Source organism: Mya arenaria, chromosome 10 (assembly GCF_026914265.1).
Source record: "Mya arenaria isolate MELC-2E11 chromosome 10, ASM2691426v1".
Classification (NCBI taxonomy): Eukaryota; Metazoa; Mollusca; class Bivalvia; order Myida; family Myidae; genus Mya; species Mya arenaria.
Window position 1 is genome coordinate 10,118,407 of NC_069131.1, and position 19,902 is coordinate 10,138,308.

A 19,902-nucleotide genomic window follows, 5' to 3' on the forward strand; every position below is an offset into this window, starting at 1 on the left:
ACTAAGATCAGAACATCACGACTGCATATTCCGATTTTTTTTTTTGATTTTTTAATGTATTTTGATGTACTGTAAAACATAACGATACAAAATAGGCTTTTTTGAGTGTGTGCTAGACTTTGATAAGGGTAACAACACTTTAGCCTTTCAGCTGTTCATTGATGAACATCATATTTGTTATGAAAATACAACATCAACCTTTTTATGTTTCAGTGGAGTGCCTCAAAAGGCTACTTCCTTCCAAACAAGCGGACGTGAACGACATGGAAACAGCTGCTCCTTCAAACCAAGGAGAAGCGGAAGACATGGAAACAGCTGCTCCTTCCAGCCAGGGAGAAGCGAAAGATATGGAAACAGCTTCTCCTTCCAGCCAGGGGGAATCGAACGACATGGAAACAGCTGCTCCTTCCAGCCAGGGAGAAAAGAACAACACCGAAACAGCTGCCATCGGCGGATTAGACAGAACACTGGAAAATACTACACCACCAGAGGTTTCAAGTATGCCAATTAATTTGCCAGAAAAAGACGCAAACTCGTCAAAGAAGTTTGCCATTGTAACCCCCTTTATTTCCTTAGATCCTTCTTCTATGATTGCGGAAAGCTTAAGAACAGAGTCACAGGGGACTGAATCTCTTGAATCTGATTGGAGAACCAATGAAGGGGATGGTGAATTTGAAGTTATTGAATTTGAGCACTCGCCCAGCAATGCAAATGAAGGTCTTCAAATGATGGGTGCGCCATTACAGCCTCCTGAAGAAACAACCAAGCCTCGTGACGCCGAGGGTCGACCTGCTGATGGTAATGCATCTTCAGCTAAACATGAAGATAGACCGCAGCCATCCCATTCAGGTTGGAAGTCTCCTCCTGATGTTGATTCAGCTAATTCTATCAAACACACAATTAGCCAATATCTTCAAAAAGTGAAGGTAAATGATATTTTTACTATGTTCGTGAATGTCAGTTTTCTTTAGCATATTCGTATTGACTGAAAATATATATATTTTTCTTACATCACTATCGCAACAACAGCTGCCACTAGCATTTAACTGGTCACCTGTTTGGTTTATCGAAATTAGCCAAAATGTTAATTGATATTTATATTTATCCAAAAATACGATTAGCCTATCATATCATTTAAATATGCAAAATAGCCTAAAGTTAACCTGCGTATCCAAGTTGTATACAAATGACTGCTGGTCACTATTTTCTAAAAAAAAAATCTTCGCGTATAACAGCGGAACAATGTATAATTATAAATCCGTCTACATGTCGCTTTTACAAAAGATTACACGTTATTCGTCTTTACCATTAGACAAATAAATGTCACCTTTATGCCCTATATTTTTTTTCAAAATTGATTAAACAACTTTTGTATTCAGTATGTCTTTGTTTATATACGTTCAATGTGAGCTTTATTTATATTTTAGGTGTCTCGAGCTGACGCAGATGAGCTGGAGAGGCAGTTACAAGGTGAACTAATGGACACATGGAGTGAGTCGTGTGAACTGGTAAAGGGGACGAGGATAAGAGTTGACAATCTCGGTGCATATTTGCATCATCTCGTCGATGCATATGAAGGTAGTAAATTATTAATATGTGTCAGTGTAGAAATTGTTTTATCATATATAATCGTTTTATTTGGTGGTGCCGTCGTCGTTGTTGTTGTAGTGTTTTTGTTTTGTTATTGCCGTTGTTGGTGTTGTTGTTGGTGTTCTGGGCTTTTCTATGTATTGACCACCGATAATACATTTGAAGTCAATAGTATAGCCTTTCTTTTGCACATATCATAGTAATTTAGTTGGCGATTTGCATTTTTGCAATAGAAAAAGATCTTGTCTGGTTTAAACAGCTTTTGCATATTGTTTATATTAACCGTTGTTTCAGGCATTGACATCGCAACTAGAAGGAAGATGGAGGGCATTTTGTTCTCCAGAGAGGCTTGGAAACATGAACTTATTGAATGGAAAATCAACACTGGAAATGAAAGCGGGTCTCGATACGGCATGATAGCATTTTGTAAAAGCCCTGATGGCCTTTTCTTGGATTGCATGTGTGTTCTTTACAAAATGAATTTCAAGGTTTCACCGCAACGATTAATTAAGACACGCGACAAATCGGCACTTTTTGGCTTGATCACATGGACGACGACTGAAGAACAAGTCCAGGAAAGAACGCTGGGAGCGTATTCCATAAAAAGATTGAAGAACTTTTTTCGTCTGAAGGCATTGAAAGGCTTTTACCACGAGGGCATTATTGATTCAATTGACTATGTAAGATCATTAAATGACGTACCATAGTTTACATGTAACTTGTAGATCTACAAGATGTAGCGCTGACATTTCATCAAATTATCTTGATAAAAGACTGAAACACTACGACTTTTACGTCAACTTTCTGTGTTGATATGCATGCGTGTAAAAGTGCTTTATGTGATGATGTATGGAAATGTGTATGGTTGATCAATAACTAAAATAAAATCGAGATCATGTGCATTTACACTATTTCATTTTATACCAAGTTATAAGTTAATATTAAAATATTATATTAATAACTCTCGTTCGCACGGTGTTACTTAAGAGTTAGGTCTAGTGGTGTGGAAAACTGGAGTACTTGGAGGAACTCCACTGGTCCATCGTGGTGACCACAAACCAAAATTTTCAACTTTCAAATTTATTTACAAAAATATGCAAAGTCCTGCATGCAATACAGGAAACATAAGCAAATAAAATAAACTCACGTGCGCCCAGGCCTGGACTCGAATCTAGGATGCCTTTCTGAGAAGTGAGTGCACTTACCGAACAACTAATATATATGTATAATATATGTATAAAGTAGGATCCTCCATTCAGCATTTTTGTAAGAATTTAATTACTGATACCATTGATTAGGATAGAAACATGTGCCAGTAAGTGTTACCGGCTATGGTCATGCTTAGTGACAAAAACATTTTTTGTAAATAATGATACAGAACGTAAATAATTGAAAGTAAATGCAGTGAAAAATCTTAACTCAAAATTTGTCAAGATTTAAGCCTTATAACGATTATGAAAACAACTCTTGAAGTTTTCTGGGAGATCCCGTTTTGCTTCTACACAAAATTGCTAGATTTAACAGCGGGTGGGTGGCGGGGCGTTTTAATGAACATTTCTACTATGAGAGCCCCCTTTACGGATACTACATTGGGGAGCCCGTTTTTCGAGTGCCCAAAACCACTGATGGGCTTCACTGGGGCAGCCCGTTTTTCGATTGCCCAAAACCACTGGTGGGCTGCACTTGGGCAGCCCGTTTTTCGAGTGCCCAAAACCACTGATGGGCTTCACTGGGGCAGCCCGTTTTTCGAGTGCCCAAAACCACTGATGGGCTTCACTGGGGCAGCCCGTTTTACGAGTGCCCAAAACCACTGGTGGGCTCCACTTGGGCAGCCCGTTTTTCGAGTGCCCAAAACCAATGATGGGCTACATTGGGCAGCCCGTTTTTCGAGTGCTCAAAACCACTGATGGGCTTCACTGGGGGAGCCCGTTTTTCCAGTGCCCAAACCTACTACTGGGCTTTATGAGGGGAGCCCGTTTTTCGAGTGCTCAAAACCACTGATGGGCTACATTGGGGAGCCCGTTTTTCGAGTGCCCAAAACCACTGATGGGCTTCACTGGGGGAGCCCGTTTTTCCAGTGCCCAAACCTACTACTGGGCTTTATTAGGGGAGCCCGTTTTTCGAGTGCTCAAAACCACTGATGGGCTTCACTGGGGGAGCCCATTTTTCCAGTGCCCAAACCTACTACTGGGCTTTATTAGGGGAGCCCGTTTTTCGAGTGCTCAAAACCACTGATGGGCTTCACTGGGTGAGCCCGTTTTTCCAGTGCCCAAACCTACTACTGGGCTTTATTAGGGGAGCCCGTTTTTCGAGTGCTCAAAACCGCTGATGGGCTTCACTGAGGGGGGCCGTTTTTCCAATGCCCAAACCTACTAGTGGGCTTTATTAGGGGAGCCCGTTTTTCGAGTGCTCAAACCTACCAGTGGGCTTGATTAGGGGAATCCCTCTATGGATATATAAATCCACTGATGGGCTTCACTGTGATCACAATGAATCAACCCGAAATGATTCTGCAAATGCTCACACCCGTAAAAGCCATTTGGTTTCGTATAGTAGAAATGAATAATTATAACTTTGTTTTATATAAATATGATGCACAGTAACCGATGACGTACAATTCACTCAATTCCGATTTACAAAACAACAAGCAGAAGACCAGATGCATTTTGTTAGATTAGATATCGATGACTACTTCATGACAATTTTCGAGACTCGTGCAATAGGCAGTGACTGTTTGTGAGCAAAGTTCTTTCAATACTTCCAGCCATTAAGCTTAGACAATGTCATCCATAAATACGGAGAGCAGTTTTCAACGAACGTCCGATGAAGACAGGTCTATAACCGAACGCGTGCCAGCACGTGATGACGGCTATGTGCGCGTACGTATATATTTCCCGCTTTAGTTATCGTATTAGAGACAGTGTATGTATACCACGTGATTAATTGCGTCATAAAAGCTACGTCGGAAGGCAATATTTTGCTTCAAATGAAGACTTTAAACAAAGATAACCTTACTATTTCTTCACCATTTTGAATAAATCATGGCGCAGTCTACGTCGCTTAGGGAGCCCCGCCTTCGCTCATTTATCAAAGTTTGATTGAGAGTTAAGTTTCTTAAAACACTTCGACAAACCTTTTCACAATACAGCCGTCGGACGAAGCACTGCCAAATACAATTTCGTAAACAGTATAGTCGAAGTGTATGTCAAAACAAATCACCTTATCAAACTCCGGTAATCAAACGAAGGCGGGGCTCTGTAAGCGACCCTTTGTTTTATTTAAAATGGTGTAATAAAAGAAAAGTTATCTTTGATTTAAGTTTTCATTGAAAGCAAAATGCTGCAATCAAACGTAGCATATGTGACGTCATTTATCACGTGGTATACACACACTGAGAGAGAATGCAAGATATGTTTGGAGCAAATCTCGAGCGAGCTTTCTCTTACTTGTGGCCATTTGGTATTTTTCAAGTATTCTGGACATGATTAATTATATTTTTAAGGATGCAAACAATTGAACAAAACTAGTCTGAACATAAGTTTTCCTACAGTAATGGCGTTTCATACCAAGTGATAAATCTATTAGTACTTACTGTAATGTTGTTAATGCTCTTGTCATTTGATAGTATGAACGCATAAATAATGAATCCGTCCTTATTTCAGGGAGCACCAAATCACCACATGTACGGACAGGCACCGGGAAGGCAGAATGACGGTCAGTACGGGTATGCAGCAACAAATTACCCATACTGTCAAGTAAGCCATTGTCATGTTATAATACTTTATTTGGAAAGACAATTCGGAAGGCGAACGCCACGTATTTGATATTTTCTGTTGGAATTCGTAATGTATTTAATTGATGTTCGCATTTCTTGTAGACTATAAAATTCCTACGAGATTAATCAAGGGTATGCAACATACGTAAATAACTGGAAATAACAATTATTAAACTGCATGTACTCTTATTGCTTTAATTCATTAACGTTACTTTTTATACCCAAAACGTTACTGCCTTACAACAGTGATTTTTTTTGGATTTATTTTTACCGCCTGTGCTTTGCAAATTGGGGAAAATGTTGAAATTGGGAAAAAAAAGATAATAAGAACAAAATAGCAAATATAATGGCAAACATACATGTTTTCACCTTTTTATGCATATATTATGCTGTGAACGAGTTAGTCCTGTCAAAACTGTATTTTATTTTGCAAGAAATTCATTTTTTTTTATTTATCAACATAATCTGCATTTATGAAATTTTGAAAAAATTACTATAAGTTTTTGGGGAAAACGGATATTTTTTCGCAAGGTGGAACAGTCTTTAGAAGGCAGTATATTGCACAAAAAATCACTGTGCAATATCTGTTTCCGTAAGGTAGCAAAATCCGAAGTTGTTCTTTAATTGTGTTGATATTTATATTACGTTGCTTTTAACACGTCGTCCTTGTGACATTGTTTTACTAGGGACCGATGCATGTTGAAGTGCCACCGAAGGGCGCCTCGGACAAAGTGAAGGAAGGCCTACATCAAGTGAAGGTACGGTAACTACCATATCCGTCAATGTTCCTTTGTTATAACACTTTGATTGAGTTCGAATCGACAGCTTAACTTAATCTTTAAAGCTGCACTCTCATAGATCATCCGATTTGACAACTTTTATATTTTTGTCTCAGAATCAGCTGATTTTAGCATCAGTGTTTTCAAGTCAGTCATATAAGATAACTCACTATAGATCAGATCTCAACTGTTCAGAAAATGCCGAAATACTCATTTTTCTTTAAGCGTTAAAAACGTTTTTCGCCATTAAACACCAATTTCTTACCTTAAATATGTAAAATTGCGATCTGTGTTTTTGTCAGCAGTCGTATGTCGCTGGTTTTCAGACATTTACGCAAACAATGGTTCATTCCAAAACAAAAATTAAGCAAAATTGTCAAAGCGGTCAATATGTGAGAGTGCATCTATAATATATCATCCGGTACCAAAGTGTTGGCCTGGCTGCATACTCTCATAAGCTTAGCAAAAGTGTTCTTAGTATGTACATTAAACTTCCACAGCTAGGAGCATTTGAAATCTAACAACGACGACGTTAAGCACGTTGTTAACTTCAACGAAGAGTCAGGCCCACTGTGTGTTGAAGATGCACTCTTACTCCCAAATAAATTTTACCACCATAAATACAATCGTTTTAACATACAAACAAAGATGAATAAATATCAGAAACAGTGGTTATTATGAAGGATACCGAGTTTATTTGAAAGAAATGTGCAGAAAACACGGTTTTTCTACCAAAGGAGACGATAGTAGTTTTTTTAGTTTTATTAACAAATACAATAGACAATATGTCCATGAGTATACATTTACAAATAGAGAATTATATGCATGTAAGTAATCAAATGGTCAAATAAATCACCAATGATCATATAAATAAATATTCATGTTTCATGTCATAATAGAGACACAATATAGCATTATGTACATGTATATGACAGCGAGAGATCATTGTGTACATGAAAAACACATATTATTCATAGTAATAATGGTATTGGTTTCTAACATTAAATGCCTTATGTATATACATAGCTAAATTTCTATTCACTTTAACATTGTCCGATTGCATTAACTCAACAAACTTTGGTACATTTGGTCTAGTCCAATAATATTTACTAATATAAGTTTTTCTTAAATCACTATACAATGAGCATTCTAAAATAAAATGAAATTCATCTTCTAATACATAACAACACAAACATTTTCTATCAATATATGGTATTGGGTCAGGTTTGTGCCATCTGCCTGACTCTATTGACAGTCTATGTGAAGAAACTCTCAATCTACACATGTCTTTTCTAAATTTGTACATATTAACATTTGTCAGATAAGGTTGTAACATAAAATTACTAAACATTGTATACGATCTTGCACGAGATGAGTTATTTAATTCTGACATCCAATTCTGAATAAACATATCATTTAGTCTTGTTTTTAACAATGATATAAACATATTTTCATCACCAACTCCTTGGTTTAACCATACATAATGAAAGCCTAGAGATTGCAATAAAGAACACACATCATTTGCCCAAGATTTACAATTAGGTCTTGTTTCAATATAACTACACATATGAGAATACATACCTTTAACATATTTATGAGCATCTAATTTTATAACTTTCAACCAATATCTTATAACATTAACAACTCTCCTAGTGTACAATGTAGTTCTACCAAGTTCGCCATATATAAAGTTATTCTGAGTTTGAATTTTAACACCTAATAATCTTTTGCAAAAATTTAAATGTACTCTTTCTAAAACAATAGAATCCTTTAATCCCCATACTTCTGATCCATAATTTAAAATTGGTAAGATTAATTTATCAAACAAATCTAACTTATTACTAATAGACATATATGGAAACTTAGCTAAATATGAGTTTAACTTGAAAATAGCCTTGGATGCCTGTCCTGCTAAAGTATCAAAGGTGGTGGTGAAGGAACCACCACAGGTAAAAATAATACCTAAATATGTAAAATGTTTAACTATTTCTAAATTGACCCCCTTATAAGAAAAAACAATATTTTTCCTTAACCTGCCTCCCTTTTTAAAAATCATAACTTTAGTCTTGGTAGAATTAACACTTAATTTCCATCTATCACAATACTGCTCTAGTAACAACAAACCCTTTTTTAACTGGTCTTCAGAGTCAGCCATAATAACAATATCATCTGCATATAATAACAGAAACAGTTTCAGCATACCTATATCAATACCATCAAAACCATTTAACATGTAATACTCTTCAATATCATTTAAATACATAGAAAATAAGAATGGAGATAAGCTTTCTCCTTGTCTAACACCAAGCATACATGTAAAGTCATCTTTACTAATAGTATTATGCATTTTAATTCTAGACTTAACAGTGGCATACATAGATTTAATAACATTAAACATATTTCCTCTAATTCCTAACTTCAAAAGTTTATACCAAATGACATCTCTCACTAAAAAATCAAAGGCCTTAGTAAAGTCTACAAAAACTGCATAAAGTCTCTTATTATTTTCTAACAAATAATTTATAACACCATGTAGTACAAAAATATTATCAACTGTGCCCATATTTTTTCTGAAACCAGCCTGTGCCTCAATATATACATGATATTTTTCAGCCCAACAATTTAATCTATTATTTATTACTTTAGTAAACAATTTACCAAATGTACTTAATAATGTAATACCTCTATAATTATTTGTATCATTCTTATCACCCTTCTTATGCAAAGGTACAATAAACCCTCCAGACCAAGCCTCTGGAAAATATCCACAACTCAACAACTTATTAAACAAAGTACATACAACAATAAAGAAATTATTACTATTAATACCATGTTTAAAAAACTCATTTAACAGATAATCAGGCCCAGCAGCTTTACCATTATTTAACTGGTTACATGCCTTAACAATATCCTCATGTGAAAATGGTACATTCAATTCTTCAAACATAATATTCAATTCTTCATTCATATATCTATCATGAAAATACAAAATATCTTCATCAGGTTGATAAAATGTTGAATCTGGGTCATTAATAGCCTTAAAATATTGTAGAAAATCTGCATTTGACAAATTACCACATTCTTCCTTAACAACTGACCCTTTTAACATTTTCCAATACATCTTAGCATTTGATAATCTAACACTTTCTAATTTCTTAGTCTGCATTTTATCATACATACATTTCTTTTTTCTCACAGTACTCTTATACAAGCTTCTGGATTCTACCATATTCTTTCTATTTACATCACATGGATAATTTCTATACATGTTTAAATTTTTATAATAACAGTGTTTTAAATTTTTACAACCATCATCAAAATATAAGCCATCATTTGCTCTACATACATGTGCAACATTATTATCACAATATTTTTTAAACAAAGGTGAACATATATCTTCTATAATATTACAGAATGATTTCAAATTGGAATCAATATCATCATTACTATGTGAATTTTCAATGTCATCACACAGTGTTTCAAGCATATGTGTAGTCTCTTCATTATTTAATGTGTTAACATAATCATTCTTTTTGTCATCACTCCACATGTATTTATATGGTATATTATCAACTGTATCATCAATTTTCACATCTTCATTACAAAGACTATTATTACCACAAATTTGTGAACATCCCAAGCTAAAACTAACAACACAATGATCAGACAGAATGTTTGGATCTAACACATTAAAACTCTTTACACAACAGAACATCTTTTTTGAGCATAAAACTAAGTCAATAGTACTGCATCCTGCTGCATTAACCAAAGTATATTTTCCTATATTGGCATCTAATCCAATCCTACCATTTAAAATTCTCAAACCTGACATTTTACAGAAATCTAACATCATATTCCCATATTCATTTACAGTTTTATCTAAATTGCTTCTATGCATATATTCATCTTGTACATAGTCATCTGGGAAAATATCTTCCAAACAAGTATGAATATTATCATTTAAGACAAAATCTGGCCTTTCTCCAACTCTAGCATTAAAGTCTCCACAAACAAAATATTCACAAGTATTTTCATATATAATATTAAAATCTAAAATATCATCCAAAATCAACTCAAACACTGAATTATCAGTTAAATATTCTCTGCAACTACCCTTAGGAATATTATAAGTCAGACACAATAATACATCATTATCTGTATTTAGTAACTGTCTATCTAATTTAATCCACTGAATACAGTCACTAGTATTTTTGACAAACTGAACATATTTTGATAATTTATTATGTACATAAATCATGACACCTCCACTACTTCTCTTTGAATGTTTAACCTTATCTTTTCTATTTAGAATATAGGTAGAAAAATTAGCTACATCATAATTAAATAAATCATTTGACCAAGTTTCAGTAAATAAAAGTATGTCATATGTTTTAAACAATGATTTCATTTCAGAACTGTCAAGTTTATTGTATTGTTTACCTACAAGACCTTGTACATTTAGTAAACACACTTTGACCTCGGTCATGACCCCATCGCTGTCCTACTTCTGCGTTCCTGGTCTCTGGTTGGCTGCTTCTTTTCGCCCACCTGTCACCTTGTCTTGTTTCTGATTCCCCGCGCCACTACGCACTATAGTCTCTTTCTGGGATTCCCCGATCGGTTTCTCGCTCCCCACGCTATTTTTAACACTAACACTATGTTTATTTTTACCGCTCGACACGGTCACAGCTGGTTTCCCAATGTGGGGTTTCACGCTCCTAGTTGAAGACGCCCGTGTTTCGTGTGTTGTGATTTTCTTCGCCCCGGAATTACTTTTAAATACTTGTGTTGGGGACTTAACATGTTGTGTCTGATTGTTCATGGATGTATTTGGATACGACGTAGCCTTTGCTGCCACAGGTAAGTCATCGCTTATCACATGTTCATTGCTCGAAGTACATGTTGACCCAGTTTCAGGACGAATGTTTACATGTACATCCGAGGGGGCGTGTCTCTCAGGGGTGTCCTTTTTGTTGATACTCGGTTCGTCCACGAAAACGCTAGTTTCTGCTCCCTCTACGACCGTCTCGTTGGAATAAACCCGTTGCCTAGTTACATTAGCATTTTCTACGATGTTTTGCGACTGATCGATGTACATTTGTATGCGATTAGTGCCTAGTACTCCAAACCAGTCCGGAAATTCGTCCCTCACACATACTCCGTCAATGAACAATCTCGCTGGGTATCGTATTTGTACTTTTCTGTGATTCACTCTAGCTTCAACCGCTTGCTCCGATTTGTAAAGTGCTGATCGTGCATTGGCTATTTCCTTTGGGTACTGCCTGTCAATGCCGAAATTACTTTGTTTCAGTAAGTAGGCTTTTCGCATGATGATTTCGGTATCCTCATAGTCTCTAAATCGCGCTATCAACGGTCGTTTCAGATCATCATAAGCCCCGTTTCTCTTCCCCCTGCCTAATCTATGTGCCCTGTCAATACAGAAATCGTCCTCATCTAACCCTAGCTCACTCTCTAAAAAACGAAGCAGGGTGCGCTTGTCATCGTACTTATATGACAGTTTTTCGGTTATGCCATAGAAAATGAGATTATTCCTCATGTTTCTAGCTTCATTGTCTATTGATCTGTAACTAAGGGCCTTTGTAAATGTTAGTTGCTTATTAAACTGCTGTTCTAGTTCTACAATCCGTACCTCAAGATCACTACAGTATTTGTATATGTTTTGTACATCATCCCTACATGCATGTTGCTCGTCTTCTACGTCGCTGATCTTCTCAAAGTTCTTATTTACTTGATCAAATATACTGTTTAGCTTCTCGTCAGTAGACAAATTAGCAAAACTTTCACTACTGCTACTACTTCCCTTCTTTCTTTTCTTTCCCTTTGTCACCTGTGTGAATTTCCCGCCATCTCCGCCATTGTTCAAACTTGATCACATAGTAGATCACAGTAAATATTTTAGTACTCACCAATTATTTAATATTTTTGAGCTTTCAGGTATTAAATACACGGTTACAATCTTGTTATCAGTAATTAATTGTTTCCATTAAACCATTATTTAATAAGAAGTTAAAGGTTTATCACTCAAAATGTATGTTCATTATACAGGTGTATGTATTGATTTTTGATTAAATACATGTATGTCACTTTAAAAAATGTCGCAAATATTCGATATTGACCTTCCCACCAGGTGTGCAGGTACGACGCGGATCGGTTGGAGCGGGAGCTGGAGGGAGAACTGTTCGACAAGTGGCATGAAAAGTGCGAGGTTGTCAAGGCAACCAAAATACCCGTAGACACCCTCCCCGCCTATCTCGACCACATGCAAGACGCATACGAAGGTAATGAATAGGAGAACAACAACGGTATCATAATGCACCAGTCAATTGTAACCACGCCCCCCCCCCCCCAGGTCCGGCGGTATACCGGGGATAGCCGGGGAAAAGGGCCGTGTTTTTACTTTCCAGGTGCCCCCGCAGGGCCGGGTGACCGCGGCGGTTTTGTCATAGCGCCAAATTTAGCGGAGATTGGGCCTTATATAGAGTCTCTGGGGTGCGGGGGCATTTGGCGGGGGTTTAACCATCAGTTCGATTTTTTTTACCAGGGGTGTGCTGGACCGAAAGTCAAAGTCCCGGCTATTCCCCGGACCTGGGGGGCCGTGGTTACAATTGACTGGTGCATAAGCTCGTCTAATTTCTTAATACACAGATTTAAGATTGTACTATAGCTTGTGTGTACTTTTTATCGTTGATTAAGCCCGTCTGTCGGTCATGACTGTATTGCCTTAAAAACTGTGGCATTGCAATCATTCAAATCAATCTAAGTACACCATTCTATGTCGTCAGAGTCAAAACAGCCTTGTAAAGCTAGGCCTATCAATATGGCCTACATCATAATCAAGTTACATGTTCTGTTTATCAGTTAAATACCAGTTTCCCTACTGAAGAAAGCAACAACGACCAAGCGTTATTTTTTGGCGGCATTATTGTTAAAATTTATCAATAAAACTATTTAAATTATAAAACTGACAGAGACTTTTTGAACTATGATCCTTGACGTTGGGCAGAAATGAACGATCGTTGACATATGCATGTCGTACTCGCGGTTGTTTGGTTCATAACGACTAGGATATTGTTATATTACGGCATTTATTTTGGTTTTATACATCAATGCTTGGCTTTTTATCGAATTGCAATTTCATGAACATACCTGAGAACATATGTTCATATTTGATTAACGTACTGGAGAACACATACATATTTTGTTTACATACCGGAGTTCACATGTACATACTTCATGAGCATACCAGAGTACACATGTACATATTTCATGAGCATGCCAGAGTACACATGTACATATTTCATGAGCATACCAGAGTACACATGTACATATTTCATGAGCATACCAGAGTACACATGTACATATTTCATGAGCATGCCAGAGTACACATGTACATATTTCATGAGCATGCCAGAGTACACATGTACATACTTCATGAGCATGCCAGAGTACACATGTACATACTTCATGAGCATACCAGAGTACACATGTACATATTTCATGAGCATACCAGAGTACACATGTACATATTTCATGAGCATACCAGAGTACACATGTACATATTTCATGAGCATACCAGAGTACACATGTACATACTTCATGAGCATACCAGAGTACACATGTACATATTTGTTAAACATACCGGAGGACACATACATATTTCATGGACAAACCGGAGTACAAATATACATATTTCATGAACATACCGTCGTACAAATATACATATTTTATTGATATACCGTAGCATACATATACATATTTCATGAACTCACCGAAGTACATGAAATTATATACATTTTTCATATATTTAATTGACTTTTATTTCAGGTATTGACGATAAAGTAAGAAAAAAGATGAACGGTATTCTTTTCACAACCGATTCGTGGGAGTACAAGATTGTCGAATGGAAGTTCACTAAGGGTGCCGATAGTGGTGCGCGGTACGGCATGATGGCATTTGGACGCTCACCCGACGGGAAGTTTGTCGATTGCATGTATGTTATGTACATGATGGATTTCAAAATTGCACCAAAGAGAATCGTCACAGAGAAAAAGCATTCAGCTCTATGGGGACTTCTGAACTGGACAAAGGATTCTGTATCCTACGAGGAAAGGAACCTTGGAGCCGTTTCCGTTAAAAAGCTGCAGAACTTCTTTCGAGTTAAAGCGATGCAAGGCTTTTACCAGAATGGGGTCATAGACAGTATAAACTACGTCACAGATCTGGATGAGATTGCCGATGAATAAACTGTAAACATGATTTTGCCTCTCTCTCTACATATATTGTGCACTTCAACCGGGAATTCCCATAAACTTTAACCATGACTTTGCCTCTATACATATATAAACATTATAATGTGCACTTGAACTGGGAACGCGACATTGATGTGTTCATCACAAACGTATCATTTTGTTATTATTGTTTTTGAAGAAAACCGAAATGTAGCTGTATTAGTTTAAACAAGAGCTATTTATTGTCAAGTTTTATTGGCAGTTCATACCGTGTGCTCATTCTGTTGTTCACCAGTATACATTTATGCCTAGCACTTTTCTGATTTTTTTAATTAATCTTGAATTAAAACACTCAATTGTCGGCGTTTGTCAGCGTCGTATATAAGTTTCAAGCGACTGAAGAAGGGAATCAAGACTAGAAGTGATGGTTAAAGGCTTCAAGTGTTACTTTTTACTTTTAAAGAAAGGGCTTTCGCCATTTGAAATGATACATTATGTTACCTCATGCTGTATATTTGTTGTGTATTTGTAATAAACTATTGTAATACAAATGGGACCTTGTTTTCGCAGATATGCAATTATACAGTCGAACTCCATTGGCTCGAACACCAAGGGGCGGCAAAAATACCTCGAGCCTTAAGAAAAATCGAGCCAAGCGGCAATGCTTACATTTAATAGAATGAAATCAGTCCTTTATATTTAGTTTGACCCAGCGAGGAAATCGAGCCAAGCGTGATCGAGAAAACGGGGTTCGACTGTAATCTATGTAATTCAAAAACTGTCTTAGATAAAGCGGTTATTTTAGTTATCCAACATGCATTCTTCGTCCATTAGTTTAATACCCAGAGCTGTGTTGTGAGGTACTAAAGACTATTCACTTGCTTAAGAAATCATATAACTACGTAGAAAGTTGTATTAGTACCTTTGCTTACAAGCGATCCCAAGGTCTTCAATTCAGGATCTTGGATCTGAAAAATATTGACTAAAATGTTTTAAAATGGGTCAACTTGTGACTGAAATCATAATTGCGGTATTAACAGTGCAAACTTCTAACTAGTAACATTTAGCGCCAAACACACAGTCCAAATGCACACGAAATGCTTAGGCTTGATAACTGGCGCATATTCACCTTGCCATTCTGTCATCTCAAACCAATTAACGCTGAATAAGCTGCTTTTTTATTAGTTTGCACATAAAAGCAATTTGATTGGTCAACATAAATTATTGAATAAATTTGACCAATCAATAAACAATTAAGGCTAATTTAAACTAAACCAAACCAAAGAATTAACCAGTTTTATCTAATTGGATGCTGCTACTTGAAGTCATGTCCATATTAATCCCGCCCCATAGGTTCACTTGTTGAACAATATCATTTATATAATTTTATGATGTTGTCTATATGCTTAAAACCATGCGACTAAAGGCCCCAGTTTCACGAAATTTCTTATGTTCCTTTCACCAGTTTAATGCTAAACTCACATTTTTTTTTTTTTAATCTGTGAGTTGTGCAATATTTACTTCTTTAAGAATTTGTAGACTTTTAGTTGGAACTATTTTTATGATAATCACAATAAACAATTTTTACGTTTATCAAAATCAAATTAAAGTATGTATTCTGGTTATTTGAAATAAACTATTAAAGCCTGTTAAGCTTAAGAAGTTTCGGGAAATTGGGGCCTGACGATTACCTCTCTGAGCTTACTGAAATTCTAGATGTTAAATTTATCAACAACTATGACCATTACCTCCCACATTTTACTCATAACAAGAAAACTGTATTTTCAGACAAAACCAGTGGAGAATAAGTGTAATTAGAGTTACATGCTATACGTTAATAAACGTACCCCAGTGCAATACTAACTGGCCCCAATTTCTCAAAACGTCTTAAGATTTCTCCCATTTAAAGGCACGTGTACCTAGCTCAAGTCATATGTCCATTTGTTTAATAAAGCAATGAAAATTACAGGGACCTACACAGTAATCAGGGACCTACACAGTAATCAGGGACCTACACAGTAATCAGGGACCTACACAGTAATCATGGACCTACACAGTAACCAGGGACCTACACAGTAATCAGGGACCAACACAGTAATCAGGGACCTACACAGTAATCAGGGACCAACACAGTAATCAGGGACCTACACAGTAATCAGGGACCTACACAGTAATCAGTGTCCTACACAGTAATCAGGGACCAACACAGTAATCAGTGTCCTACACAGTAATCAGGGACCAACACAGTAATCAGTGTCCTACACAGTAATCAGGGACCTACACAGTAATCAGGGACCTACACAGTAATCAGTGTCCTACACAGTAATCAGGAACCGACACAGTAATCAGTGTCCTACACAGTAATCAGGGACCGACACAGTAATCAGTGTCCTACACAGTAATCAGGGACCTACACAGTAATCAGTGTCCTACACAGTAATCAGGGACCAACACAGTAATCAGTGTCCTACACAGTAATCAGGGACCTACACAGTAATCAGTGTCCTACACAGTAATCAGGGACCTACACAGTAAGGGACCTACACAGTAATCAGGGACCTACACAGTAATCAGGGACCTACACAGTAATCAGGGACCTACACAGTAATCAGGGACCTACACAGTAATCAGGGACCTACACAGTAATCAGGGATCTACACAGTTATCAGTGTCCTACACAGTAATCAGGGACCTACACAGTAATCAGGGACCTACACAGTAATCAGGGACCTACCCAGTAATCAGGGACCTACCCAGTAATCAGGGACCTACACAGTAATCAGGGACCTACCCAGTAATCAGGGACCTACACAGTAATCAGGGACTAATCAGGGACCTACACAGTAATCAGGGACCTACCCAGTAATCAGGGACCTACCCAGTAATCAGGGACCTACACAGTAATCAGGGACCTACACAGTGATCAGGGACCTACACAGTAATCATACAATCAAAAAAGTCCCTGTTTAGAGACACGATGCAAGGGCCAAAAAGACAAAAGACACCTCAAACTCACCACACACGAATCAAAATTACTTTACCGATAAATGATGGGAATACCGCCTAGGCACAGTCAATGAAACACGAGTTCACAGGAACGCGAGACTGCTTGGGCCTTAAACTAGTTTGTATAGCAATGACCTCATTCCTGTCCCAACATTTATCAATTATTAAAAATTAAAAATATATGACTCATCAGAAAACTACATAAAACCTAATTAATCCTACGTGATGTTATTACTTCATTATCAGGGTGGAAGCCTTCTAGAACGTGGCGTGATTGATCGGTTGGAAATAAAGCAAGTGAGTCGACTGACACAGTGATTGACACAGTGAAGGAAACAGGTTCGATAGCGGTCAACAAGTTAATCAGACAACGAGACAAGAGGTATTTTGGACAATAGTACTTCTGCAGTTGAAAAGTATTTCTACTTAAGAATGCAAATTGCACACAGGATAAATAATTGACCTGCAACTTATCTGTGTAATTTCGAAAACAATACAGTTATCATGAAATTAAACTAAACATAGTTTGAACATGTTTCAGTCGTGTTTGTCTATTTGTAAACACATATAATTAATATCCAAGCTTTTTGGCATTAACAATCCCGTTCTGACTACGTAGAACAAACATTGCTAAATTGATTAATTAAAATTCTAGAACCAGTGCCAGATATTTTACTGTTCTTACGAAAGTGCATGTTATGAAGTTTTGGAAAACACAAGAAGGAAATATGGTAAATTGTTGTTTTTTTTCAGATTTACCGACGCTTGGAAGCCATGGGTTCCTCATCAACAAAATACGAACGGGAAAAAACAGGTACACTAGCATTTAACGTAACCTGTAGCGAACGTATTTTATCATAGGGATTAGGAATCGTTAATACAACACGTGCAATATCGGTTCAGGACCAAGGAGGTGGAGCTTAATTGTGCAATAACTATCGTTTAATAGGATAAATATCAACGCAACTATTCAGTTATACACACAGTAATGCACGGTTATGACTGGACATTGCCTTCGAGAACAAGGGCATTCAGACAGCTTGTCAACAAATAAATAGAATGTATAGTTAGCTTTTTCGAGTCGTATTTTCTTGGTCGTATTGTGATATATTTGTAAGCAAATGGTACGATTGAAAAGTCGATTTCTGACACTAACGAAGCATTTACGTATATTTCGGGATTATTGATAAGAGTGCTATATTATCTGTTGCCCTCCGGCGCTTTACAAAGACAACAAAGGCTATAAGTGTTCTTATGATGGCACTATTGTTAGTGTTTTCGTTTATTTTAGGATTCCAGCCAGATTTGGAGAGGTCACCATCTTACTTTCGCTCGATTGAACATGGACATTCAACGTGGGCTGGAAACAATTGGTCCTCGTTGAGTCGCCTTGACAATGCATTGTCCACAGTCAGGGTTTGTCCGAAAAATGCGGAAAGTCTTCGGCGCATTTTACAAGACAGGTATTTTAGTGATTGGGGCGAAGCATGCGATGTGAAGGAATACAATGGGTTCACGTTGACAGAACTGCCTACGCTGGTTGATAAGATTGGTGATGTGTTTGGCGACAAGAAACAGGAAATACAACGGAAGCTGGGACAAATACAGTTTTGTGAATACTTGGATGTTAAAGTGTTCGAGTTTACATTTGGGGAGGATCTTAGCTCGGGCGAAATTCAGTTTGGAATGATTGCAATTTCAAAATCCGGCATCCAGCTAGAAGCCGTGTCCTGCCTATATCAGCTTAATTTCACCCTCGCACCAGTCAAGGTTACCAAGGAGACCAAAAGCTATTTCCTAGGGTTTGAGATTGGATCAAGCACGACCACATGGCAGGAAGGGACGCGACTTGAACTTGTTACACAGAAAGAACTGTTAAACTTTTGTAGGTACAAAGCGTTGAAGGAATTTCAGAACAGACACTTGGCTACAAGAATAAATTGTGTCCCTTCTATTGAGTACGTATGAAGAGAAAATGAATTCACGATGCTTCAATATAAAGGGCTGTTAAAAAATGCCATGTTGTAGAATTTGTTCTATGCGGCATAAGACACAGTTTCGCAAATCACATACATATCATCTTTGTTTGTTCAAATCGTAGACAAGACTTGAAATCATTTTAAAGATAAAACCTCAATATGACTTTTCACTTCATTTCGATTACCTAAGTGTACGATTTGCAGAGCGAGAATGTACGCACAAATTAATATATATATTATATGAAATCGCCACATATACATATATACGCTGCAGCTTGATCACAACCAACATTTAGAGTTATGCTTATGTATCAATTCAATGGCATGAATGTGTTCAATTATAATTTCCTTAATAAAGTGTAAATACTTGATATATTCACATTCTTTTATGTTTCTCCTCCAAAAGTAAAGTCATGGTCGAACATAATCTAGTTACAAAAGAGATCCTGATTAAACTGGTGAGTGCATGAATCTACCAATGACAACTACGCATAAATGGTCATAGTTTACAAGTGTGTATAACC

The 19,902-nt window shown here is 36.9% G+C and overlaps 2 protein-coding genes across 5 annotated transcripts in view; both read left to right on the forward strand.

Moving 5' to 3' along the window:
• The window catches only part of LOC128206597 (uncharacterized), a 7,673-nt gene extending 5,181 nt beyond the window's left edge, over positions 1–2,492 (forward strand). For both annotated transcript variants that reach the window (XM_052909172.1, XM_052909173.1), the window contains exons 6-8: positions 214–926; positions 1,428–1,578; positions 1,885–2,492. In XM_052909172.1, the coding sequence (XP_052765132.1) occupies positions 214–926; positions 1,428–1,578; positions 1,885–2,297 (1,277 nt within the window). In that variant the 3' untranslated portion in view covers positions 2,298–2,492. The remainder of the gene's footprint in view (positions 1–213; positions 927–1,427; positions 1,579–1,884) is intronic.
• The window catches only part of LOC128206598 (uncharacterized), a 26,559-nt gene extending 6,823 nt beyond the window's left edge, over positions 1–19,736 (forward strand). Inside the window, exons 1-6 of one of the 3 annotated variants that reach the window (XM_052909177.1) lie at positions 5,283–5,345; positions 6,052–6,123; positions 10,834–11,004; positions 17,646–17,781; positions 18,153–18,213; positions 18,691–19,736. In XM_052909177.1, coding sequence (XP_052765137.1) covers positions 18,174–18,213; positions 18,691–19,367 — 717 coding nt within the window. In that variant the 5' untranslated portion in view covers positions 5,283–5,345; positions 6,052–6,123; positions 10,834–11,004; positions 17,646–17,781; positions 18,153–18,173 and the 3' untranslated portion in view covers positions 19,368–19,736. Of the gene's footprint in view, positions 1–4,354; positions 4,470–5,252; positions 5,346–6,051; positions 6,124–10,833; positions 11,005–12,292; positions 12,444–13,989; positions 14,939–17,645; positions 17,782–18,152; positions 18,214–18,690 lie in introns of those variants that run through there. The other 2 variants (XM_052909176.1, XM_052909178.1) reach the window with 2 other exon arrangements.
• Positions 19,737–19,902: the final 166 nt, after the last annotated feature.